This window comes from Aulonocara sp. 'chitande type north' Nkhata Bay, linkage group LG14 (genome assembly GCF_057382095.1).
Source record: "Aulonocara sp. 'chitande type north' Nkhata Bay isolate Kocher_YH1m ecotype deep benthic linkage group LG14, A_spYH_male_GT1.1, whole genome shotgun sequence".
NCBI classification, from domain to species: Eukaryota; Metazoa; Chordata; class Actinopteri; order Cichliformes; family Cichlidae; genus Aulonocara; species Aulonocara sp. 'chitande type north' Nkhata Bay.
Genome location: NC_141357.1, coordinates 24,698,708 through 24,724,169, shown reverse-complemented (window position 1 = coordinate 24,724,169; position 25,462 = coordinate 24,698,708). Strand labels below are relative to the sequence as shown.

The following is a 25,462-nucleotide window of genomic DNA, read 5'->3' as shown; positions in this document are numbered from 1 at the left end:
ATTAGGCAACCACCTCAGGCACACAGAAAAGTGATGACAACATGTTCAGCCTGAACAAACAGGGAAACATGGCCATACACGATGCACAACACACATAAAACACATGCAACCAGCATTGCCCTTGAATAAAAGCATCACTAAAGGCTGGCCAAGAATGACTTCTAACAGGTAATCTGTTATTAATCAGAATAATCACATATATTTAGCAGATTATAGCAGGTTCATTTACACAGATATTATTATTATATATTTTTATTTTACAGCAGCCTACATAGCTATTATTTGTTGCACTTCAACTATGATAATAAATATTGTTTACAGTGTAGCTTCAGCAATAATATTGAATGTAATTCAAAATGATAAGAAAGGGACAGTTTAGTGTTTTGTTTGTTTGTTTGTATTTTTTTTTTTGGACATTATTGGAGGTTATACATGAAAATATGGCATTCTTAACTCCAAAATACTAAACCATTGAATAGGTGCTGAACAACATAAATGTTAAACTATTATGTAGCACGCCCGCACACACACACACACACACACACACACACACACACACACACACACACACACCTTCATACACCAAGTGACTTTTTGCACAATATTCAGTCTTTTGCACATTTCTATTGCAGTGTTGTGTCTGCATCGTTCTGTTCTGTCTGGTGTGGTACTGTCTTTGTTTTGTTTTGTTGCAATTTTTGCGCATTGCACTTTATGTAGTCCTGTGTTGATTGTCTGTTATATGCTATATGTAGCACTGTGGTCTTGGAGGACCGTTGTCTCGTTTTACTGTGTACTGTACACATGGTTGAAATGACAATAAAGCCACTTGACTTGACTTGACTAAATGAGAACTTCGGGACTCAAAGTACATTTATAAAGTATTTACTATTACAAGGCAGTAAGAAAAAAAATGTAGTATTAAACATTTTACATATACATTTGTGAGTGTTTAAATTCTCACTTACAGTTTGACATTGTATATATTTACAAGGAGAGGCCTGCAATTCAGAATCCAAAGGGGCCACACGAGAAACTGGGACTGTTGTGGAGGGTTGCTTATTCGTGTGGCCCCCTTCAACAGTCCCAGTTTCGCCCCTGCTTTAAAGTTTCATTTTTCCAAATTAAATACTCAAGCTATGGGGGATGTGTTTTTTGGGGGGGGTTTCCAAAATAAAAGCTCTATGTGAGATTTCTTCTCCAAAATAAAAGCCTAATTTACCTCCTAGAAATTTACCGGGATGTCTTAAAAATGTCAGATATCCAAAAGCAAAGCTTTCTAATTACCTTTGCTTCATTAAAAAATAAATTATGTAAATGCTCCGTATCAGTCTTTGCATCGGATTATTTGATAATCAGAAGCAACCGCTCTTGCTTTCCCTCCGATGTCTGTGCGGCTTGAAGAACAAAGGGGCGTGGCCGCCGTTGTTCATCGAGCACGCTCGCGGTTTGGAGGATGGGAGAGAGGACGGCGCTGCAGAGGGAGGGAGCGAGGAGGAGGAGGAGGAGGAACTACGGGTGGAAAAAAAAGTTAAAGTGAAAATGGCTTCCTTGTCTTTGGAGTCCACAGAACAATCTGAGAACAGCACAGGGGAGCCAGCGGGGTCGGAGACCAAAGAAGAGAAAGATCCGCTCCAAATTTCGGAACAACTGCTCCAAAGTTTCCAAAAGTCGGCGCTGAGTTTTTCCACTGACCAGGTCTCATGTCTGTGCGAGGCCCTTCTGCAGGCGGGCAATGTGGATCGCCTGTGGAGATTTCTCTCCACTATACCTCCTTCGTCCGAGCTGCTACGTGGCAACGAGACCCTGCTAAAGGCCCAGGCACTGGTGGCTTTCCACCGGGAGGAATTCAAGGAGCTGTACGCCATCCTGGAAAGCCACAACTTCCACCCGTCTAACCACGGGTTCCTGCAGGACCTGTACCTCAAAGCCCGCTACAAGGAGGCGGAGAGGTCCCGGGGCCGTAGCCTGGGCGCAGTGGACAAGTACCGGCTCAGAAAGAAGTTCCCCCTACCCAAAACCATCTGGGACGGAGAAGAGACCGTGTACTGCTTCAAAGAGAAGTCCCGCAATGCCCTGAAAGAGTGCTACAAGAGCAACAGGTATCCCACTCCGGACGAGAAGAAAAACCTGGCCAAAATCACCGGGCTATCCCTCACGCAGGTCAGCAACTGGTTCAAGAACCGCAGGCAGAGGGACAGGACCCCGTCCGGGACCCACAGCAAAAGGCAAGACCCGCAACACTGGAAACACAATCCAGCTGTCGCCTTTATCTCTGTTTGCGCTCTAAGTTTGGTAGCAAGCAAGGAGTCACAGCCTGAGCGGCAGCAGCTGCTGTTTTTAGCTGTCCTGTGTTTATCTGAACGAAGCTTTTTTTTCTTTACTTTGTCTTTTATAGCGAGGGCTTATCAGAAAAGTCACTGAAAGCAGCACATAAAAGCTTACCAATTAAAAAGCGCGCAGACCTACAGAGGGCTGCCTGCAGGAGTGCACAAATCAGTGTGGCAAAACTCAGAAATGGCACGAAGTAGGAAGACAAACAGGAGGTGACTTCTGACAGCAGTGAGGCCACACATGTCTGACACCAAGAGCATGTTGCTTTGTTATGAAATGTGAGATCTAGGCGCCCACTGTGGCTCAAGTTTCCTGAAACCCTGCACCGCATCCTGCAGAGCCACAGGGTGACAAAGGTTAGGGGAGGAAAAGAGCGTAAACTAAGGCAAAGGTGGGAGTGTGGGGGGAGGCTGAAATCACAGTTTTAAAATGAAGATTTCTGCAAGCAGTGGGAGGGGAAGTTTGTGAAAAGATAAGAAAGATAAGTTTGCTGTGCTGTATCAAACCCCACGGTCTGGCAGACTGGGGCCACCAGGATGCTTTATTTTCACACATTAACCACATATCACCAAATGTATCCAAGTGATAAGAACATATTCCAGCTTATTTAGAAGTTTTATTATCAATTCATTTTAGTTTCAGTTACATTTCCACAGAGTTTTTGCTCATTTTAGTTTAGTTTCTTTAGAAAAGATTCGGTTAGATTCTGTTTTAAAACTGGGACACGCAACTCATCGTGTCTGATTAATGTCAGTCTTAAAAAAACAAAGCCTCAGAACCTCCTGATGCATGTTGTGCTGACAAACTTGACCAAAGTGACAAAGACTAAAACTTAAAAATTAGGATTAATGTCAGTAGGTAGGTAGGTGATCATACAGCAACTTTGAGCCCCACTTTTTGTAATAATCCTGATGTTGCATTTATAAAGGTTTTTAGAGTCCGTAACTGACTACTGTATTATAAAGTCTCTAAAACAGCACCAATAAGTATTTTTGCCTTAATTCACAGGAACAAAGATCACCAGTAAACATTAGTGTAAATGAGCCTGTTAGCAAATATTTAACCTGCATTCCCTCAGTTGAAACGACAAAGTCGCTGTACAGTGCAGTCAAATCAAACGTGCAGCTACCTGCTGTGGCGACCCTTTGTTAATAAGGGATCAGCTGAAAGTAGCTTCTTCTAAAGGAGGCATGCCAGAAACTGTTGGAGAACGTCGGCATTAGAAGAACGCTTTGATTATGTTAGGATTTCCGGACGGATACAAAATGATTTCTGCACCTTAAAGTGGAGGCTACTCTCCCTTTAAAATCAAACATCCTGCTGAGGCAAACTTTAAAACTTGCAGGCATCCTAGTTTTGAATTCGAAATATTTAACATATTTAAGAGTGACAGTATATTGCTGATTGGATGTGCTTTTGGAAAGTGGTTTGCTTTGTTTTTTTGTTTTTTTTAGTATTCTAGTAATATTGAATCTTAAATAATGCATTTATATCACATTTAAAGTTTCACATGATGGTAATGGAAACAGCAGAGTGCAGTTAGAAGAAAAGAGAGTGTTACTTGGTACGATGAAGGTTGCTTGCTCAGTCTAATAGATTTGAATCCTGTAATATTATATACACAGAGCTTAAATTAGATTTTTTTTTACCATCTGCATGGTGTCATTGTCCCGTCTTGTTCACAAATGGGTCGACTCTATCTTTTATTCCTCGAGCCATCAAACGTCTGAACATGAGCAACACACAGCCTGCTCAGTTCGTGTGGCCAAAGTCATCCCTACGATACAGGAAGAGTGAAAGAGTGTTTAACGTGTGCTTGTCTTATGTTGATGGGATTGTTTTATTTGAGGTGTCTGCAAATGTCAGGTGACTTCCCCGTGGGGACAAATACATCTATTTATCTATTTATAGTTGTAATGAATAGTTGATTAGTCTCTAGCGGCCTGGCCCTGGAGGATGGATGAGATTCATCCTAAGTCCCTTAATAGCCGGTTTATACTCGCCATTGGCACCACAACAAATTGCAGCACGCGCCAAAAGTGACATCACAACTGCCACGTCCTGGTGTCGTTTCTGCTTGTCGGGCACCTCTGAACTGTGTTCAGTGACGTACTGGTGCAGGAGCTCAGAAACTCCCACATTACAGAGAGGGAGATGCTCCAGCAGCTGAGACAGATGAAACTTTCTGAAGAAGACTTTGGGATTTCTCTCTTTCCTGTTTCGACTTCTTTTACACTCCTACCCCGGTGCTGATGTGGAGGCCCCTCTTCTATTTTTAAAAGTAGGCTTGAAACTTTCCTTGTTGATGAAGCATATAGTTAGGGCTGGCTCAGGTGATTGTGAATCCTCCCTTAGTTGCACTGCAATAATCTTGGGCTGCACTGAGCGTTTCTTCTTCACTCTGCATTTAATTACTGGTTATTTTTAATCTTTGGCTGTTTCCATAGTGTGTCTTCTGTCCTGTCTTCTCTCACCACAATCAGTTGTGGCAGATGGCCGTCACTCCCTGAGCCTGATTCTGCCGGAGGTTTCTTCCTGTTAAAAGGGAGTTTTTCCTTCCCACTGTCACCAAGTGCTCATAGAGGATTGTCTGATTCTTGGGGTTTTCTCTCTATTGTTGTAGCAGGTCACCTGCTAATCGGAAGGTTGGTGGTTCACTCCTCGTCTACTCCCGTCTGCATGCCAAATATCCTTGGGCAAGATATTAACCCCAAGTTGCTCTCAGATGCATCCATCGCAGTATGAATGTGTGTGAAGTTGGATAGAAACAACTTTAAAAAAAACAGCGCTTAAGTAGAAGAGTGCTATGAGAACCAGTCCATTATGGGGCAGCAGTGAATTAGATTCTGGATATTGTGGGTTATCCTGATGTGCACACCTCTCCTCTTGGGTGGTGGACCGTGGATTCAAAATTCAGGGGGAATCACACTCCTTGCCTCTGGTGCTGGAGAGGAGTGTTTGCCTCTTTATCTGGCTGCTTAGTTAATTATTTACCTAGTTAGTTTAACAGAAAATTAACCAACAGCAAGCCTGATTATTGATTAATAATTTGAGCTCTTTCCAAACAGACACATATTCACTGACTTTAAATTCTGTTGTAAAAGAGTTGAGGCTTTTTCCTCTTTTTGGTTAGACTGAAAATCGTGGGATGAATTTTATAAAAATAATGAATATATAATTATTAGCTGCAGTCTTACAAGTAGCTACTTTTTGAATCAAACATTTTTCAGTCTTAAGGTTTTGTTTTATTTGTGAGTTGATCTAATTGTGTATTTTCGTTCATTTCTTGTAACATTAAAAACTCATTTGTCTGTGTGTGCTTCTGTCCTTTATATTTGACCATTTCAGTGAGTCCGATGGGAACCACAGCACTGAGGATGAGGCGAGTGCGATGGACGACACTCCCGACAAACCAGACGAGGCTGCCGGCTCCACAGCTTCCATCATCTCTGTCTCTGCGGTCCCGTCCAGCACTGGAGGCCAGCTCATCCTCAACGGGTCCAGCGGCTTCCTCACCGCCTCTCTGCTCAATGGCAACTCCCTGATCTCCAGCAGTGGTGCTGGTGTTATAATTAATGGGATAAATTTAGGTGATTGCCAGACCGTCACACTGAGTCCTGTTGGAACCAGCTCTCCTTTAATACTGAACGGGGCTCAAGTAATAACCAAATCTGGGGTTGGTGTGCAGCAGCCACAGCAAGCTGTTTCTGGGGTGGAGCAGGAAGTTTCAGAAATGGAGGCCAAGCCGAGCGGCGTTCCAGCAGTTGTTCTTAACACTAACGTCACGCCTGTCTCGAACCCCATCATTTCTCTTCCCCTGCAAACCAAGACCGATAGTGACAGTGCAATGGGCTTCATCAGTGTTTCCGAATCAGAGGGCAGCAGCCAGACGGTATCATCCTCTTCTTCCTCTTCCTCACCAACCAGCCTCTCTTCACTAGTTTTAACACAAAACCACCAACGCCAGGACTCCCTCCCCCTCCCAGCATCTCTGTCATCTGCAGGCATGCTTGTCTCCAGTTCTGCAGGGGAGCAAGGGGAGTATAGCATCTCTGCTACTGCTCCCTCTACCAGCCTCAACCCTCCTAGCTCTGTGATTTCAACCAGCAACTGCACCCCTCAGGTTTTCTCTCTGCCCCAGGTTGTGCCTTCCATCCAGGGTATACCAGTATCTCACCTGGTTCAGCACTCTTCGGGAGCCCAGGTATCCCAGTGCCCTCAGCTGGTCCCAGTATCCCCCCTCACCTCACCAGCGCCTCAATTTCAAAGCCCCCAGACTCTGAACACAGGAAACAGACTGGCACAGCAGCAACAGGAAGCCTCGGCAGCTATGTCTGAAGGTGCCACAACCATAGTTTCCATCTCACCGCTCAACAACAGTCAGCTCCCCCAGCACGTGATGCAACAACTGGGGGAGCAGACCACAAACTGTACACCCAGCAAAATCCAGACACCGCAGGTTATTTCCATCTCTTCCCCAACACAAGTCGTCCCAGTCCCCCAGGCCAAAGGTGGCACACCGGCACAGCTCGTCCCACTCTCTGTGCCCCAGCTGGTACCAGTCTCCTCCATCCAAACTTCCTCCACCATCTCTTTCCCACAGGTGGTACCTGCAAGTCCTTCTATCTCCATCCCTTCTGCCCGTCTACCATTACAGATCCTCACTTCAGCTCCTGCAGCTGGAGGGGTCCCACAGGCTCCTCTCAGGTTAAACCAGCTGAGGCCCATTCAGAGCGTAGCTCCTCCAGCCAGCACGGCCCCTACGGTGCAGCTCCTAAACTCCGGCATCATTCAGCTACCCTCTACCCCTCCAGGTATTCTCAATTCATTAAATATTTAAAAAATGTAGCACCCAGAACTAAGAGAAAATTAACTGATTATTGATTAATAATTATATATACCGTATTTCCCGGACTACAAAGCGCACCTGAATATTAGCCGCACAAGCTAAAATCAGGGGAAAATCCTGTTTTGTACATACATTAGTCGCACCTGACCAAAAGCCGCAGGTGTTTCAATATTGACTTATCATATGTAAGAGAATATGCACAAAGTGAATTGTCAGGAAAGAGATGGCTGTTTGGAGACACACCCCTTTTATTAATATTTTGAAAATCAAGTTATGGGTACATATTTGCACATGTGCTGTGCTTCATAAATGAGTAACAAATGTAGTACATAACAGTAACCTACAGCACACCAGAAAAATAGATTCAGACTACCTTTTAGGCTCAGGTGCAGTGACACGGCTTTAACAAGAAGAAAAGTCAGTCATTCACCACCATCTTCCTGCGCACTAAAACCACCAAAGTCCTCTTCTCCAGTGTCGGATACAAACAGGCTCAGGATGGCTTCGTCATCCACTCTCAGCTTCTTTCCTTCGTTGTCACTTTCAAAACCAAAGATAATCCTCATTGTCATTGTCAGTCGAACACCCTCTGAAGGGCCGTGGCGGTGTCCTCCTCTTCATCATGCAGCAGTCCAGCCCTTCGAAATCCGTTGGTGATCGTGGATGTTTGCACACTTTTCCACGCTGTCAGAATCCACCGGTAGAGTTGAGCACAACTTGCTTTTCGCAAGTTTATCGCCGCTCGTCATCCACGACTCCCGCTGAACGCATAGCGCTACTTTGAAGTTTGTTTTTCGCGCTACTTGTACGGCACTATGTTGCCTGGCGGATGGACATGTGACCAACATACCACTCTTGAACCCCGATCCTTCCGCCAGGCAACGTAGTGCCGTACAACAGCGGAACAAACAAAACAAATCGTCTTACGATATCACAAAAATCATGGACAATCTATAGAAAAGCCGCACCTGACTAAAAGCTGCAGGGTTCAAAGCTTGTGCGGCTTATAGCCCGACAATTACGGTACATATATCTATGTGTGTGTATTTGTTACTGCTTCCAGCTTCTCAGACATGACTTCTTTTTCATATTCACATGAACTGATTGTATTTACAGTCAGAAAAGGTGAAATTTTTGAAGTTACTGTTAGTCAGAAAGAGTGCGCAAAGACATTTGAATGTTTTAGGACTCAGAAAAATCTTTTTAATTATTGATTAATAGATCATCATTGATTGTTTATGTGGTGCAGAAAGAAAAAAACAATGACAGACATGTTTTTTGGGGGTTTTGTCTTGCAAATAATCAACAACATGTCACACAAGTCAAAGACGAGCAGACATTGACATTTTTTGCTTAATCAGAATTGGTTATGATTAATATTTTGCTACCCACCTACCCTTGGAAAAACCCAGAAACTATTCAAATTGTCATCAAACTACGTCTTTATTATATACTGAGGTATCAAAGCTTATCATTGGGTGTACTGGGGAGGTCCTCAAATGTCGTCTCTATAGGGGGAAAAGTTGAATCTATTTGATTCTGATTGGCATCCATTCATAAATAAAAGTTTGAACAGCAGGTTGCCGTGTGCCTGAGATGACCGCATGAGGGAATATCCATTCTAAATAACATCATCCAAAGCCAACACTATGAAAAGTTATCTGAAGCCTGTGGTTCTGCTCAGATCCTCTGACCTCATTATGTGCAACACTGGACATGTTTAATATAAGCATCTACCCGCAAGTTAGTATGTACCTGGGAAAATTTGAGGAATATTTATCAGTACAGTGTTTGTTTTTTTTCCATTGATAGCACTACAAAACCAAACATAAAAGAAAATAATGCTTTCAGAAACATGTTCTGTTTCTGTATGATATTATATATATATATATGCCATTCTGTAAAACACTCATTAAAAGTATTGATCTATAACTTGGATTGCTGCATGCACTTATAAGATATAGCCCCATTGCTTTTTATATCAGCTGAATCTGGTTATATTGTTTAGATTGTTGCCAGTTTATCATTTATCATTCATATTCATAGGTAACCTTCTCCTCGGTGGTAGCCCCTACCTGAGTGTCCAGCAAGGCAAGCTGATTCTGACCATCCCAGCAGGCATTCAGCTCACCAGTTTGCCCCTGAAACCAGTCCCTGACGCTTCCACCATCTCTACAAACGGAGTGATCCCCATTCTTAACCCTTCTACCTTTCCCGTAGTCTCACAGCCTTCAACACCAACGCCCAGCAGCCTCGCCGCATCATCTCCCCTGAACTTCATCAGCTCATCTCCACCATACTGTGCTCAAGAGACTCCCATCCAAACCAGCCAAGTGCACGCAATCCCCTCCCCTCACCCGCTGGACCCAACGGCCACCCCGACAACGCAGAATGCTCTGACTCCAGAAAGCATGCTCACGCTCAGCCCCATGTACACTGGAGTGACACCAAATAGCCAAATGCCCCAGCCAGTGTGGAGCCCAGTGCCCCTCTCCACTTCAGCCAGTTTAACTCTGTTTGACGTCCGCACCAAGGGGGACCTACCTGTGGACCCAGCCTTGTTGGGTCTACCTGGTGGGGAGTCGCTGCTCCTGGGCAGCCCCTCTCCAGAGCAGGATGTGGAAGCCAGCTCGCCACTTGGGAATCCAGAGGAAATCGATGGAGAATCAAAAATCCTTACTCAGCTTCAGTCTGTCCCTGTGGATGACGAGCTGGGCTTATAGTTTTTAAAACTGGTTCAACACCACAGATCTGTTTGTCTTGTTTGGATGACTTGAAACATTTTTATCCCACATCATGCATCATATAAGATCACCATATTTTTTTATAACCTACAGCAGCAATTCTCACTCAGTAGACCAGATGCCATTGTGGTGCTAGCTGGAAATTTTCCAGCTCTCTTTATTATGAATGGGATTATTCACCTGCTGGTTCAATTACTCCTCTCAGTTTGGATTAAGATTTTTTTTATTTTATTTTTTACTAAAATCAGTATGTGCCTTACTTTTTTTTTTTTTTTTTATAAAAAGATCAGATCCGCACAGATGATTTAAGGATTAATCTGCTTGACTCACAAGTCTTGATGTTAGACCAAGACTTGTGAGTCATGGGGTCATGGATCCTTCTTGTGGTTTTGTGGACTAACTCAGCTCTACTACGTCTGGGTTTCTGATATAGATCCACAACAGTGATACACTGTTCAAAAGGGAAAAATCTTTAAATGGTTCCCTCCCTGTCCTGAATTCAGCCTGAATATATTCTGCCAACACTCCAGCAATATCCCTTCATCCATCATCTCCCACTCATCCTGGACCAGGTCATAGTAGAAGGTAGCCTAAGCAGCTATCAACTTCAGTTCTTCCAGGAGGAAACCAAGACATTCCCAAGCCAGCAACAACAGCACACTGTTTCCAGTGATCAATCGTGGAGTCGTCCTGGTCGGATCCCTGAACCACTTCAGCTGGTTCTTTTTAAAGCAGAAGGGCAGCGGCTCTCCTCTGAGCTCCTTCTCACTTTGTCTCCAACTTTGAAGAATCTGACTTGCATCTCATGGTCTTATTCTTCCAGTTACCACCCCAAGTATCCCTAATATTTAATTCCTCACAGTGTAGAGTAGGAGTGTACAGAACAGTCGGACTCACCTCTCTTCAAAACAACTGGATCATCTGCCTAACTGCTCGCGCCACACCAGTCCACCATATTTTCACCATCCACCAGTCCTCTTCCACACTTTCGTCAGGATAATTTAACTCCTACATGTGTAACAGGTTCACCTAACAAATAAACGATCCTCGATTCTGGGTGGAGACCCAAATCCCTTTCGGGGTTGCGTCAGGAAGAGCATCCAGCATAAAAAATCTTCCCAATCCCTAGTGAATAAGGGAGTAGCTACTTGTAGCAACAACACAAACTCACCCTAAACCCACAGTGGAGACTTTTGTTTTTAACTTAGAGGTTCGGATTCTCATCCCACCCTGCAGGATGTCACCCTCCGAACATCTGACCACCGAACATCGACACCACCAGTTCTGTCAGTTAAGTCTATGAACACAGTCGGTGATTAAGGGCAAGCATGGCTGAATCTGTTGCCCAGTTGCAACGAGTTTGACCAGGAATATAGCGAATATTATAATCTACACAAACATTAGATCATAGCTGAAAGGGCTATATGACAGTATTTTATTACCACACGTTAGTAGTGTTGTTTTTATCATTGAACTGTCTGCAGTTTCCAGGATTCAGCACTGCCTGACCTTTGTTTAAAAAAACAAACAAACCTATATATAGAACAGGAGGAAATAAAAGGGTTTATACTCTATGCAATGCATGTTTAGTTCTTCATAAGACACTATGTCGCACAGTGGCTGAGTGTAATTTTTTTAAAGCCAGTACTCTTGGGAGATAAAAAGAAGCTGTGCTGAGCTTTTAAAAGGAAGCACAGCAGAGCATTACACTAAAACATGTTGCGATGTTTCCTGTTAACATCTCAGCATGTTAATACTTATAAGTGCCTTATTTTAAAGCTCACACGTTTGATGTTATTGATGTTCTGACTAAAACGTGCTATATATATATTTGCTATGTACTCAACCAAATACCTGGATTCACTTCATATGGATTCTTTTGTGTCTACGTTTATGAATGAGTTTGTTCAGTGATACACAAACGTGTCTTTTCTTTTTTTGGTTGTGTGGTCATAGCTCAGTTGTGTTTTTTATTTTGTTGTTGTTGTATATTTTGCACATTTCATTCACATATTGTTTACGCTGCGCTGCCACGGTGTTATGACAGCGGTCGGACTCATTTCACAGTCTCTTAGTAAGAGTGACGCAGAAAGATAAGGAGCCAAGAAGATTAATCAGGAAGTTGTGGTTCGTGTTTTTGAGATATTGTTAAATTTTTGAGTACAGCTCGATCAAAGCTGTGTGACCTTTCTGTTGTCATAACACAGGTAAGCGGTCAAACCTTTGGCCAATTATGGTACAAAAAAAAATCAGAAAAACACGTATAGTTACATTAATGTGTGTGTGTTTGTTGGTCTCATTTAATCTATTTAAGGCATGCATCAATCAGTTAGTAGTTTTTAAAACAGTCCTCGAGGAGAAGCTGTGGATAGGAAATGTTCATTATCAATTCACGCTGTAACGTGAGGTTTTCCAAGCTCAGCTTCCAGGACATTAGCTTGGACAAATCAACCTGAATTTAGCTGAGTGTTTAAATTTGTTTGGGGGGGGGGGGGTAAAGGAAAATGTTTTCATTGTGTTTGTTCATATTAGCCATTTCTTACCAAAGTATGTTGACATTAAAGCCTGCATGGCTTACGCACACATGTTCCTGGATTGGTTTTCACTCTCCAGCCTGACGTGTAACATTCATGACTCCAGACTTAACCAAAGATGTCGTGTGTTTTTGCTTTGTTTTTGTTTCTGAGTTTTCAAAGGGATCATTTGTGCCTCGTCTTCTCATTTTTGTACTCAAATGCATTCTATTTTTTATATTACATGATACTGTAATAAACTACATTTACAGAAAAGACTGTGATTATTGTGGATGTCCTCATGCGCCACACTTTGGAACTGTAGATTATTGCGAGTGAGGGGGGGGGGGGGTGACAACCTTTGCTTCTAATTTGGCAAGAAAATTTTATTCAAATGTGTTCTTTTACTGAGAAACCATCGTGCTCTGACTCTGCGTGCAAGTCAGACCAAAATGTGTGTGAGCTTGTGCATGCATGTGTTTGTACAAGAGAAGGAGGGGATGCATGGTGTGTTATGATAGCCCTGATGGTCTCAGGTTACCTGTGCCACGGTATGATGAGTAATGCTACACACACATGCAGTTTACTTAGTTTTTGTTCATCCACACACACAAGGGCATAGAGGGAAGGCTTTGGCGCTCTCCTGAGAAGATATTTTCACCTCGCGCCTCAGGACCCATCCATGCAGCTATGATCTTCACAGCAGAGCAGGTCACCTGCGTGTGCGAGGTCCTGCTGCAGAGCGGCTGCATAGATCGTCTCGCCAGCTTCCTCCGCACTCTTCCTCCTGCTTCCTCCTCCTCGTGCCCCGGGGAGCTTGAGAGCGTGCTAAAAGCCAAAGCCGCGGTGGCCTTTCACCAAGGGCGCTTCTCAGACCTCTACACCCTGCTGGAGGGCTTCCCCTTCTCTGCACGCAGCCACCCGCTCCTGCAGCAGCTCTGGCTGCAAGCCCACTACATAGAAGCGGAGAGGCAGAGGGGCCGACCCCTGGGAGCTGTGGGGAAGTACCGCGTGAGGAGAAAATTTCCTCTACCAAACACCATCTGGGACGGAGAGGAGACCAGTTACTGCTTCAAGGTAGGCAAACACTAAAACTGCATGTTTTTAAGTAACTGAAGTGTGAGCTGCATTTAATCAAGTAGTGTACTGGCACTGATTGAAGTGGAGCATAGTGTACTTGTGGGCTACTAATACTACTATGTACAAGTCGTGTACTATCACATCTGAGGAATACTGCATCTTTAATACAGTATGTGACCTCTATAGCATTATAGGACCAGTGGGATGTAACTTGGTATTTTACTCACATACTTAATTTAAGCATTTCTATGGAGCATGCTGCATCTATGCCATTGTATTTCGGCTTAAAATACAGTGCTATGCAAATCTCGAGCCACCCTAATTTCTTTATATTTTGCTTCTAAGGAGTAGAACTTGTAATTTTTAAAGTGGTCTTGACTAATAGTTCTCTAGGTTTTCTGAAGCTTTTTCAAAGTCTTTCTTTGGACACTGGCTGCTGTTTCACTTAGGTCAGCTACAAGGATTAAAAATATTTTCAGAGGAATGGGTTTTGTTTTTAAAAAAAATGTGTTCGTTAGTTATTCAGAAAGCGGCACGGTGGCGTGCTGGTTAGCACTGTTGCCTGACAGCAAGAAGAGATTGAACATCTCTCTGGGTACTCCGATTTCCTCCCATAGTCCAAAGACATGCAGTTAGTGGGGTTAGGCAAATTGTCCAGGGTGAACTGCCTCTTGTTCTGTGATAGCTGGGATAGGCTCCAGCCCTCCTGCTACCCTGACAAGGATAAGTGGAAGAGAATGGATGGTTAGTTATTTGGAACCAGTTAACACTGACCTATCTCAAGGATGGACCAGTGCTGTCTACATGTAAGGGGTATCTTTAGGCACTTCAATCTAGTTCAGTCTATGAGAAATGCCAAAGATAATAGTTTGACAGGCATAAAAGGTTTGGGGGGTTTTTGCAATTAGTCGAAAGGTTTAGCTCAGCAGGGGTGTGCAATGTGTGCTTTAAAAAATGAGGAAACTGAAAATGTGGAGACAAAAACAAATCTCAGTAGAAGGAAGGTATCTAAAAGTCATGTATGTAAGAAATAGGAAAAAGACCTGACACAGAGATGCACATGGCCCGTTAGCTAATAAGAGATGCTATTACAGTTTCTGGATCGCTCACATATCTTCTGATAATAATGTCCAGATTTCACTATTTATTTTATTTAACTGCAAACAGGAAAAATCTCGGAGTATCCTCAGGGAGTGGTACCGCCATAAGCCGTATCCCTCCACCCGAGAAAAGCGGGAGCTAGCAGCAGCCACCGGCCTCACCGCCATCCAGGTCAGCAACTGGTTCAAGAACCGCCGGCAGAGGGACCGCATAGCGGAGTTTACCGGGTCAGTGAAGGGCACCAGGTCGCTGTAAGCTGAACTGCTGTCCTCTTATCATTCAAAGAACCCCCATGTAAACTAATACTAATAATAAAAAGTGATGAACGCGTCTAGTTACCTCGAAAGTCGGAGCTGGGAGCGACGTACGAAAAACAGGAAAGAAAACGCAGTTTTACTTATGTTTAAGCGCACTGCTGCCATCCTGGATTGCTAAATCGTAGTTTGGGCTTTGGGGCTTCTCCGATTTGTCAAATTGGAGGTTAGACTTGAGTGTATGTTGCAGGTGAAACGTCTGACTGGGAACAGGGAAATTGCGACTGCTAATGGAAGGCGCCATCAGTGGCCCACAGAAAGCGAATGGATACACCGAATAAACAAACCGTTGGCGTTTAGCATTAAGCAATAAAAATCGGGATTTGTGCTTTCTGTAATAATTTAAATTAATGACTAAAAAAAAATCACCTACTCATACCTTTAACTTAAAATTGAATAGAATAGGGTCTTTACAGAAATCATTGATTTTATACTTTTCGTTAAGAAACCGATTTTTAAAAAATCGCCGAGTGATTTTAAAACATTGCCACCATAAGCTAACTCGATTCTCTTACCTTATAGTCGGGCATAAAATAGTTCCTCCTTTTTTCCTGTAGCTTTTTTTTCTATCACCAAACTAAATTACATAAGCAGTACATATCAGTTTAAAGAAACTGGTATTTTAGTTAATATGCATTTCATGCACATAGTGATAGGGTTCACTGATAATTCTGAAAGTTCGAGTCAACGTTGTGGGGAAAAAACAAGCGAATGGCTGAACGATTTTTTCCCCTGTTAAAACTAGAAAAAAAAAACATCTATGTGAAGCGAAGCATTTAACTGGGTTGTACTTTCTACAAAACGCTTTAAGGAGACTTTAATCTGGCATGCCGTAAATAGAATTTATCACTGTGGCGCACGCGTTGAATTTTGCATAATAGCACCACCTTGTGGCTACAGTAAGACATTAATCTGTACTTTTTTCTAAATCTCATGATCCTTCAGTTTTCAGACAGGCTCTCGAGGACCTTCAGAACAAGCCTACCCATCCTCTGACAACGACCTTTCACCTCCAGGCAGTCCCCAGTGCTGCAGCGAACCACCTCCACCCCTTTTCCATCCACTGCCTCCTCCACTGCACCACACATGTGGAGGGCATCAAGATGTTTAAGCTGTCCAGTGGTTGATAGATCATCATAATTTCTGTTGTCATTGAAAGTTTATTACCAAAACAAGACCTAGCAGATCCCCTACAGAGACTTAAACGTTTACAGAATATCACACAAGACAGACATCAGACGTCTGGAGATTAAAGCCAACAGACTGGATCACAGGTGTGGCATAAAGGTGCATCTCCACACTGCATTCACAGATGAAATCAAAACATTTATAACGATCAGGGAATTATTTTTATTAAAGGGTACATGCTGGTAAACTGCACCCACATGTATCATACCCAAAGGTTACACACTGAACCAGGAGACAGCGTTTTCAGTGTTTACGACTTCCTGAAATGTCTTGAAACTGTAAGAGAACCTGAATAAAATAATTTCACAATCACTGCGGTGTGATCTTTTACCATAGTAACATCTTCATGATTTTCATCTTGCTGGCACTTCATAACAGCCAAGGCCATGAGGATCTTCACTGATGTGAAGGTAAAGTCAGGAGAAGGTACTCACAGATAAACTACGAAAAGCGTCCTCAGCAGCAGCGCTCGTCACAGGTTGTTCTTAAAGGGGGACCCGTCGTGCTTTTGCTGGTTTCCTTTCATATGTATACATAAACGGCTACAGTTGTGGATGCTCCTATTACATATGGCCAAAGCTCAAGCTTGAGAGTGCTCTAAATGCGCTTTTTCACAGTTTTTTTTCTACACTTGGCTCTGAATGATGTCACTGAGAGCAGATATTCTATTATTTATGATGGGCAGCCAATCAAAATGAGCTCAGTTTAAAAGGAGAGGCTTGTTTCAGGCTGCATGTGATCAGTAAATCATGCAAAACTACTTGAGCAGAGTCTGAGAGAAAAATCTCGGAGCTGAAAACGAGCACAACAGGTCCCTCTCAAGAAGACGAAGAGCATCTCCATCTCTTATTAACAGGCTAAATCATCAATAAGGCTAATACGGCTTTTTTTCTTTCACAGGAACAGAACAAAAACATTAATATAGAGTCACAGACACATTTCCCAGCTGCTTCTCAGGTATGATGCTCCCCAGCATGTGTATTAGTAATAAAGTTTTAACCATCCACTTCACACACTTTGCTCAGCTGTGTCCAATTCGTTGTCCACGTGAACCCGAGGACTGCCCAGCAGATACACGTCTTTGGTAAAGTTCAGATTCCAGTTTATTTAATTTCACCAGGCTCTCCTCTTCCTCACGTCGCTGTTTATCGCCAGTCCTGTTCGGACCGTTGCTATCTATGTTCAGCGCTCAGAGGCCCAGGTACTCCGCCACAAACACAGCCATGACCTTCGTCAGGTTCTCCACCGTCGGGCGGTGCATGTTCTCCTCCGTGTCCTCCAGTGTGTGCCAGAACTGTGGGAAGGGAGTGGCGATGACATGCAGCACGGGGACGCCTGTACAGAGACACGAAGGCAGGTATGATGACTGAGCATGGGTTAAAGAAAGTGACTTCTCTTCTTTAAGGAGATAAATCCCTGGAGGCAGACATGTGCTACAGTACTGAGCTTAAAAGGTTCAATACCTGTTTTGAACTTCTTAAATTTTAACCCTTGCGGATTGACTGTAATTACACGAGCGAGGCAAAGAAACATTCAAATACACCAGTACAGGACTGCCAGTGTCTTTGTTCATGGAAAGCATCGCTGCTGCAGTCCTAATCGAAGTGTCTTGTGGCTTGCTTCGACTATAATAACTCTGAGGGATGACCTCCAGCTGCAGGGGTCAGGGGGTGGGTATACAGGCTACACTCCTGGTTCCCACCTACCCTTGTGAAGGAAGGGGATGTGGTCGTCCTGCACGGGTCCGAGATACACATCCTTCCTGAAGTAGGTCTGCTCTGAGGGGTGAGACGTCAGGAGACCCTGTCGATGGAGCCGCTTTTCTGAAGGTGGAGGAGGAGGCAGAGATCGGGTCTACAAGTGTTCAGGAGGGATTCAAGCATTGGTGGAGGAGTTACGGCGGACGCTTACCTGCAGCAATCAGGCGGTCAAACCAGCGTGCAGTGTTATCGAAGTGATTCGCAATCAGCGGATCGGGACCACCGAGTAGGTCGAGCAGCACGAAGAGATCCTGCAGAGATGAAGTTAGAGAGACGGGAGCTGGCATTTGTCTTAATCAGAGTAATTTAAATGTTAATGTAAGTCAAAGGGTCACTCCATGACCCTCTCACCTGACCTTCTCATAATCCTTTCTCATGACCTTTGTGTGCAAAAATGTTTTTTAAATGAGTTTATGCACATTTTACCTTCATATTATGAATATTTACTGACTTAAAAAGGCTCATTATTCTCCTTAAGAGCCTGTAGATGTAAGTATGAAGCTGAGTCTGAGGTGGAAACTTTTTCAGATTTGACTGACCAAAGCGTGGCTGGAGTCAAGCTGTGCAAACTGAAGGACAGCGTGGAGCGCGTCTGGTTCAGGAAGTAAGTGTGACCACAGAGGAAACATATTTCTGCTTGCAGCTTCCTCACCAGTGCCTGAAGCATGCTGGCGTGCGAGGAGGCTGCCGGGTGGGGCGTGTTGGCCATGCGCTCGGCCAGGTGGCGCGAGCCGTACAGTGAGTCGGTGGCGGTCCATTCTTCAAATGACTCCTCGCCGTCGAAAAACACAAGCTGGAGAGTTACGGGAAGTTTCTGAGAGGAAAAACATAGAAAGCAGAGGTAATCAAATTTGTGAGGGGGAAAAAAAAGCAGGGCTTGAGTTTCTCTTTCTGCAGTGCTGTTGCAGTGTGTGTTTCTACGGTAACTACATAAATCACAGCCCTCTGGAGAGATAGTGCTCGAGTCAGCATTTTCTCCCCAGTACTGCGGCCTCAGAAGCAGAGGGATGAAACAACACAATAAGAAAGACTCTCGTCAGCATCTCAGCCCTTTACTTTTCATCGTGAGCGGGAACCACATCTGTCAGCATCTGCTTTGTCTGTTGTTTAAATTCAGCCAACACAAAACCCACCTGCTGTTTGAATGACCTAAGCTGAGCATCCAGAGAGGTGGCGAGCTCCAGGATCATAGCGCAGGGCACTGCAGAATCGCTGGCCCCCAGGAACACCTTCTCCGGGGCTCGCGGGTCTGGAGGCAGCACCTTGGAGTCATAGTGGCAGGCCAGGAGCAGCCGTCGAGGTGCCGAAGGGTCCAGAGTGGCCACGACGTTGGTGAAAGTGACCTGGCCTCGAGGCGTAGGGGACTGGAACGAGTCCAGGTCTATGGACCAGCCAGCAGACAGCGAGGACAGGGTGGAGGTGATGTGCTGAAGTGGAGCAGGGAGTTAATGATGAGGGGGGAATGTGTAAAAGTGAGGAAGCTATAAATATTTACACCCACCTGCTGTACAGACAGGCTGCCCTGCGTGCCTGGGAGGCGCTCTATCAGGATGGGCCGCAGGTGAGCCTCCCACAGGCGAGTGCCGTCCACCTGAGAGGCCAGACGGCGGATCTGAGCTGGAGAGCACTTACTGGGTTTGTGGGACAGCTGGAGGAGAGGGAAAAAAGAACAGTCTGTAAACACGAGCATGGGACGTTCCACATGTTCGTGGTCCAGAGGTTCACGTCCTTTCTGATGGGTTTAAAGGATCATTCAGTTCCTCCAGTGTTTATATTACACCTCCTTTTCTCCATTTAACTATTTTGTCAACATGTTTTTTTTCCTTTGACTATCGAAGGTTCAATGCCCCAAAGCAAAACTAGCCCACACACAGTTCAGGCAAACAGTCTGCATTACCTTACTAAGGACAAGTCTGTGCAGTTTCCTGTTGTTTTTGGCAATGTTTTACAGAAAACTGTATTTAAGCCAAAGAAAAATTAACCCCTACTAAAAAAAAAAAAAAAAAAAATGTTTTTAGCACAGTCCTCATGGGTTTTCTTCGGTGGAAAGCCAAAACCTCTTAGGAGGGCCCCAAAAATACAGTTGTGGTCAAATGTTTACATGCACAGTGTACTTCTTCAGTGATTGTGATTGACTACATCTGGTAGATTGCTTTTGACAGCACTCATCGTTGTACTGACCAATATTCAGAATAATGGGAAAGTCAAAGGAACTGTAGATTTACATAAGCTGGGAAGGCTTCTTGGAGCCATTTCTGAACAACTGCAGAGTCCAAGATCAACAGTTTATTCATGTCACACCACTTTTCCAAAATCTGGAAGAAGACTCAAACTGTCATCCTCAGATGTTCAGGAATAAGTGTAAACTGCTGGAACGCCAGTGTCAATTCAATTCAATTGATTTTATATAGCGCCAACTCATAACAACAGTCACCTAAAGGCGCTTTATATTGTAAGTTAGACCCTAGAATAATACATACAGAGAAAAACCCAACAATCATATGACCCCCTATGAGCAAGCACTTTGCCGACAGTGGGAAGGAAAAACTCCCTTTTAACAGGAAGAAACCTCCAGCAGAACCAGGCTCATGGAAGGGCGGGGCCATCTGCCGCAACCGGTTGGGGTGGGAGAAGGAAGACAGGATAAAAGACATGCTGTGGAAGAGAGCCACAGTGTCACTGTCCACAATGAACTTAGTTTGATATTGCCATGGACTGAGAATTGCCAGGGTACATTTGGGTAAAGGGTTTCAAACCTAAGAACACTGTGGCAACTGTCAACTAGGGCTGTGCGATATGACCAAAATCTCATATCCCGATATAAGAATTCTATCGTCCGATAACGGTATAAATCACAAAAATGTAACATTTTCTGTAAATTCTGTGACTCTCGGGCAGCTCGACTTGCAGGAAGTGTTTCCAGCTGCGCGTCATGTAGCTGGAGTCGAGTGTTTTAACAGATGCATGAAACGATACATTTTTAGCCATAAGTTGTAACAGCCGCCGTTTTCTTTGTGAGTATTTATTACACAGCGTGCTGCGGGGAAAAGCCTGTTCTAACGTTTGAGTCTAAGGTTTATTTTTTAGCACTTGACGGCTCTCTTTTACTTCTCATCCGTAAATAATCTGCTCTTTCACGTGATTCAGTTTATTTTGAAAAGTCTCAACAGGATCCTGAGCTTTATTGTGAAAGGTTTATGTGGAACATAAACAAGCGGACACGCGATGCTGTTACCGTCGTTGTTGCTAACCACAACGCATAAAAACAGGCGCTTGTCCGTCTGTAGTGTGGTTATATTAAATATAAGAGAAAGAGAGAACTTTAAGAAATTAATATAGCCACTACAGTGACCATCAAAACGATGAAAAAATATTGCCGTAAGCAGTTTATTTTTGCGACACCACGAAACAAACGATAGCGTAAAATGAAACATAGACGTTTTGATATCGTCATCTGATATATATTCGTTATATCGAACAGCCCTACTGTCAACCATGGAGGCATGGTAGCTGACAGTGATCTGAGCCAGGAAACCAAACAATTTAAATATAATCTACCAAAATCCAACCAGAAGTGTTGTGATGGTCCGATCGAGGTGCAACTTGCTATGGGACATTTAACCAAATATCAATGGGGTGTGTATATATTTGAGCTCGTGCACACAACTCTTGTTTTTTAATTAATTAAAAGTTGTATGCTGTACAATCATTCAACACGGCTAAAAAAACAATTCAAAGAAATTATTAAAAGCTGAAAATTACCATGACAGTCATGCCCGTGATGAGTCAGAATAAACTTCTGGCCACAGCTGTATGTGCTTAACAACATAAGAGCATATGTGACGTTTGTAAAACTTGCAGCTCTTTTTGTGCTTCATTCAAATCCCAAATCATAAACATGAAGGTAAGATGATTTTGTTTGTGTTATATGAAAGTAAATTAAACATCTTTGGGTTTGGGCTGCTGATCAGAAGCTATGAGCAGCTCTGTTCACCTTTTTATTTGCAGGAATCTGTAATTTATTTCTGATTTGGGGCAACGCAAACTAAACTGCCATGACTAAGGAGTAAAGTAAAATGAGGATAGGTAAAAGCTGCAGAGTGAAACATGATCAGTGGCACACCTGCGCTGCTGCGGCGCTCATTATTAATGGAGCCGAGCGTCTAAATAGACAGGTCGTCAGTTTATTTATGTAGCACGTTTAATCACAACAGATGTCGACTTCTCAAAGTGGTGCTTGGAACTGCTGCCCGTCAACTGAGCGTGGGATATAAAATTGTAGCATTGCTGATCGTTGGCGAAGGGCAGATCTGTGCAAGAACTTCTAAGTGAAATAAATTGACTTTAATATGAATCAGAAAGAGTGAGAGTGAGATCAGTGAAATTTGTTCATATGAGAGCCTCCCAGTCAGGACTGCAGCAGCAGCAGGGAGAAGAAACAGCAGTAGGCCTCTACATAATAGTAGTTTTCATTTTCAGTCAATATTACAGGATAGAGAAAATGCTACTCTTGGCCACATGACTCCTCTCAAAGGGCTTAGATTCACAAACGTGCTACGTGATACACTGCTACACAGAATCAGCATTGTCTTGCAATGGTCACAAGTCAAGCAATATAAGACGTATCAATGTACTACACGGGACACGCACTCACTGATGAATAAAGACGTCCTGAAAATCATCATTAAGCATGTCACACCCGACATGCTACATGTTACAGCTGGCTGTTTTTATGTTGATATCAGCCACTGCACTGAGAGTGTCAGTATCCCACCAAACTGCTGACTCGTCATGAATCACACCTGCAGACTATATGCCTGACTTCACATCGGTTTGGCCTTGCAAGTTAAATTATTATTATGTTTTCACAGCTCGAGTCTTTTGCCCATTAAAAATGAACAGTGCCTCTGTAATTCTATTCAAAAAGATTCATTTTTAGGTTAAACTGAAACTGTTTCAGAGCTCTGAGTGAATTTCAGGTGTCAAGTTTGACTGAAAGTTAGTTGGGTTTTTGATGTTGTTGTTGTTGTTGTTTTTAACATATAATCTGGTGCTGTGTTCACTTCTGCATCTATCTGTGTGATTGTGTTTCTAATAGTTACTGTGGCTCCTGCTGCTTTAATGTTTTACCTGGCTCATTTAAAATAAAAGTAAAATAATCTATTTTTGGTAAAAAAAAAATAAAAAAAAAAAAAAGAAAAGAAAGAAAGAAAAAAAAAACAAAAACAAAAATTTAGCTCATATATAAAATGACTTTGGCTCTTTATTTGTTTTGCATGTATGCCAACATCAGCTTGCTCACAGATACACTTTAAAGTTATTATAAGCAGACAATGATTCAATTTAAGCTCAGTAATTACTTCAGCATGATCCGAGTTATGTAAAAATGACTATGGGCTCATCTGCGTGATTACAGATGCTCTGCAGCACTATATGATTCAGCTCCACTGCTGCAAACCCAGATTCAAACTTTGCATTGCCTCACTCCACAGTAGCCGCTGTTATCAGCCAGATTTTTCGTATTAAGATCCTGATCATTTAGATTTGGAATGACTGCGATGCTGTATTTGAGTTATTCTTATAAAAGCTAAGTTATCCTGGAGTACTGGTCTGAAGTAACCCGTAGCACAGCTGTGACTGAACAGGTCTGGTTGCAGTGAGGTGTCATAATGACCGTCTGTGGGGATAAAATCAGTCCTGCTGTGTGCACAGCTTCAGTTTGTTTCCTGTCGCAGCTCTTACCCTGTCTCTGCTCAGATCCACCGCTGGCACGCGGCTCACATGTCCGGTGACGGTGTCGTTGGACAGGTACACTCCCAGGACCACCGCCAGCACCAGAACACCGAGGAGGCAGAACAGCAGCACCCGGGCCCGGGGCATCCGGACCCGGTCACAGCCGGGCAGCGAGCCGCCGCCCCCGCTGCTCTGCTGGAGCGGCTTGAACCTGCGGCCGGACCTGGACATGACTGAACGCGCAGAGCCGCTCCTGGCGGTCCTTACAGCTACGTGTCACAACCGGCTTTGCAGAACAGCGCAGGAGAGAGAGTCACACAGGAAGTGGAGGCTGTTGAGAAGCAAAGCCGAGGGGGACATCCGACACAGCACGCTGCCCTCCTGCAGCACAGCGGCAGCCCATCATTAGCTGCAGCTCGGCGGACTCCGGGGGTCGCAGCTCCTAGACGCAGCGGCCCCGCAGCTCGAAGACACGCCGGACATGTTGGAGATGTTCAGTGGAGCTTTTAATCCATCATAAATTACAACAGAGACACAAACTGCCGCCTGTAACGCCTCACTTTCTGTCGTAAAACTCGTTTTAATCCACTTACAGCTACATCAGAGAAACACTACAAAAATGAAGTAACGAAGCAAGCTTATCATAACTCCACTGCCGCGTTATTCCTTTTAAAAATGTTTAATTTTAACCCCTTCTCTTTACGGGACATCTCCACTGAAAACTGCACTGCTTCTTCTTCTGTGGTGCCTGTAGGGGGGTAAAGACGTAATCGCCACCTATGGAGCGCAAAAGGAACTACAGTAAACAACACAACACTTTGTTAGGTACATCTTCTTGTTCTTGCCTTCAGATTGCCCTTAACCCAAACACTTCAATTCGGCTTCCTGGAAAGTGTTGGAAAATTTGAAGGAGAACATTAATTTGGGACTTTTATTTGTATTTTCATAGGTTTTACAGACATTCCCCGTGGCCATTACCACCAAAGTAAATAAGTAATAGATTTCTGTCATTTTACACACTCACTACTTACCGTTTAAGCCTAAAGAGTCAGATTTCTTTCATTTGCTACAGCAGCATTTCTTTAACATGTAACGTGTAAAACTGAGACATACAGTTAGGATTGCAGTTCTTTTTCTTATATTAAAATATCTCAGGGATTATATGTATCACTAAGCTTCAGCTTCCTGTTTTTAGCTGACAGGAGTGGCACCCTCCTTTTGTTGGGGGGTGGCACATTCATCTGCTAGTGTAGACAGACCTACAGTCATCTGCTGCTGTAGTTCATCTTGCACATGCAGAGATGCTCTTCTGCATCAATTTGAATTTCAGCAGGTTGCATTGATCATGACTACATGCCTAAATGCAGTGAGTTGGTGGCATGTGATTGACTAATTAGATATTTGCAATAAGCCGTTGAATAGAATTGAATACAATGCCTTTATTGTCACAATACAGACATACAATGAGATACAGAGCATCTCCTACTCAGTGCAAACATGTATATAGTGCTGCACAGTTATTGCAACACTATATACAAATGGACAGTATTTATAGAAAAAATATATAAAATGTGCAAATATACAATCTGATAAAATTAAATAAATAAATCAGTCAATATGTAAATAAATAGTGTTGTGTATATACAGTTTGGGTTATTGCACAGTGATGGTTTATAGAGGGAAATCCTTGGAATGGGGGGTGAACTGTGTTTATCAGTGCATGTGTGAGTTCAGGGTGGTTATGGCTTTTGGGAAGAAACTGTTCTTGAGTCTGTGGGTCTTTGTGCTATTGCACCTGTAGCGCTTCCCTGAGGAAGCAGGTTGAACAAGTTGAAACCAGGGTGGG

General features: G+C 43.6%; 3 protein-coding genes across 4 annotated transcripts; 2 read left to right on the top strand and 1 right to left on the bottom strand.

Annotated features, from left to right (window-relative positions):
- The first annotated feature begins 1,317 nt into the window (after positions 1-1,317).
- Positions 1,318-12,710, top strand: six5 (SIX homeobox 5). The gene is made up of 3 exons (XM_086261729.1): positions 1,318-2,228; positions 5,683-7,148; positions 9,230-12,710. The coding sequence occupies exons 1-3, from the start codon at positions 1,318-1,320 to the stop codon at positions 9,904-9,906; spliced, it is 3,054 nt and encodes a 1,017-aa protein (XP_086117855.1). The 3' UTR covers positions 9,907-12,710.
- Positions 12,711-13,069: 359 nt separating this feature from the next.
- On the top strand, positions 13,070-16,428 carry six9 (SIX homeobox 9). 2 transcript variants are annotated; one of them, XM_086261728.1, is made up of 3 exons: positions 13,070-13,517; positions 14,688-14,848; positions 15,881-16,428. In XM_086261728.1, exons 1-3 carry the CDS (start codon positions 13,131-13,133, stop codon positions 16,044-16,046), a joined length of 714 nt encoding a protein of 237 aa, XP_086117854.1. In that variant the 5' UTR covers positions 13,070-13,130; the 3' UTR covers positions 16,047-16,428. The 2 variants fall into 2 exon arrangements, with proteins under 2 accessions (XP_086117854.1, XP_086117853.1); XM_086261727.1 differs by having other exon boundaries at positions 14,688-14,872.
- On the bottom strand, positions 16,079-24,375 carry qpctla (glutaminyl-peptide cyclotransferase-like a). Its single transcript, XM_086261726.1, has 7 exons — positions 23,626-24,375; positions 19,385-19,531; positions 19,017-19,310; positions 18,536-18,697; positions 18,035-18,134; positions 17,830-17,946; positions 16,079-17,458 (listed from the first exon to the last, which is right to left on the bottom strand). The coding sequence occupies exons 1-7, from the start codon at positions 23,845-23,847 to the stop codon at positions 17,313-17,315; spliced, it is 1,188 nt and encodes a 395-aa protein (XP_086117852.1). The 5' UTR covers positions 23,848-24,375; the 3' UTR covers positions 16,079-17,312.
- Positions 24,376-25,462: the final 1,087 nt, after the last annotated feature.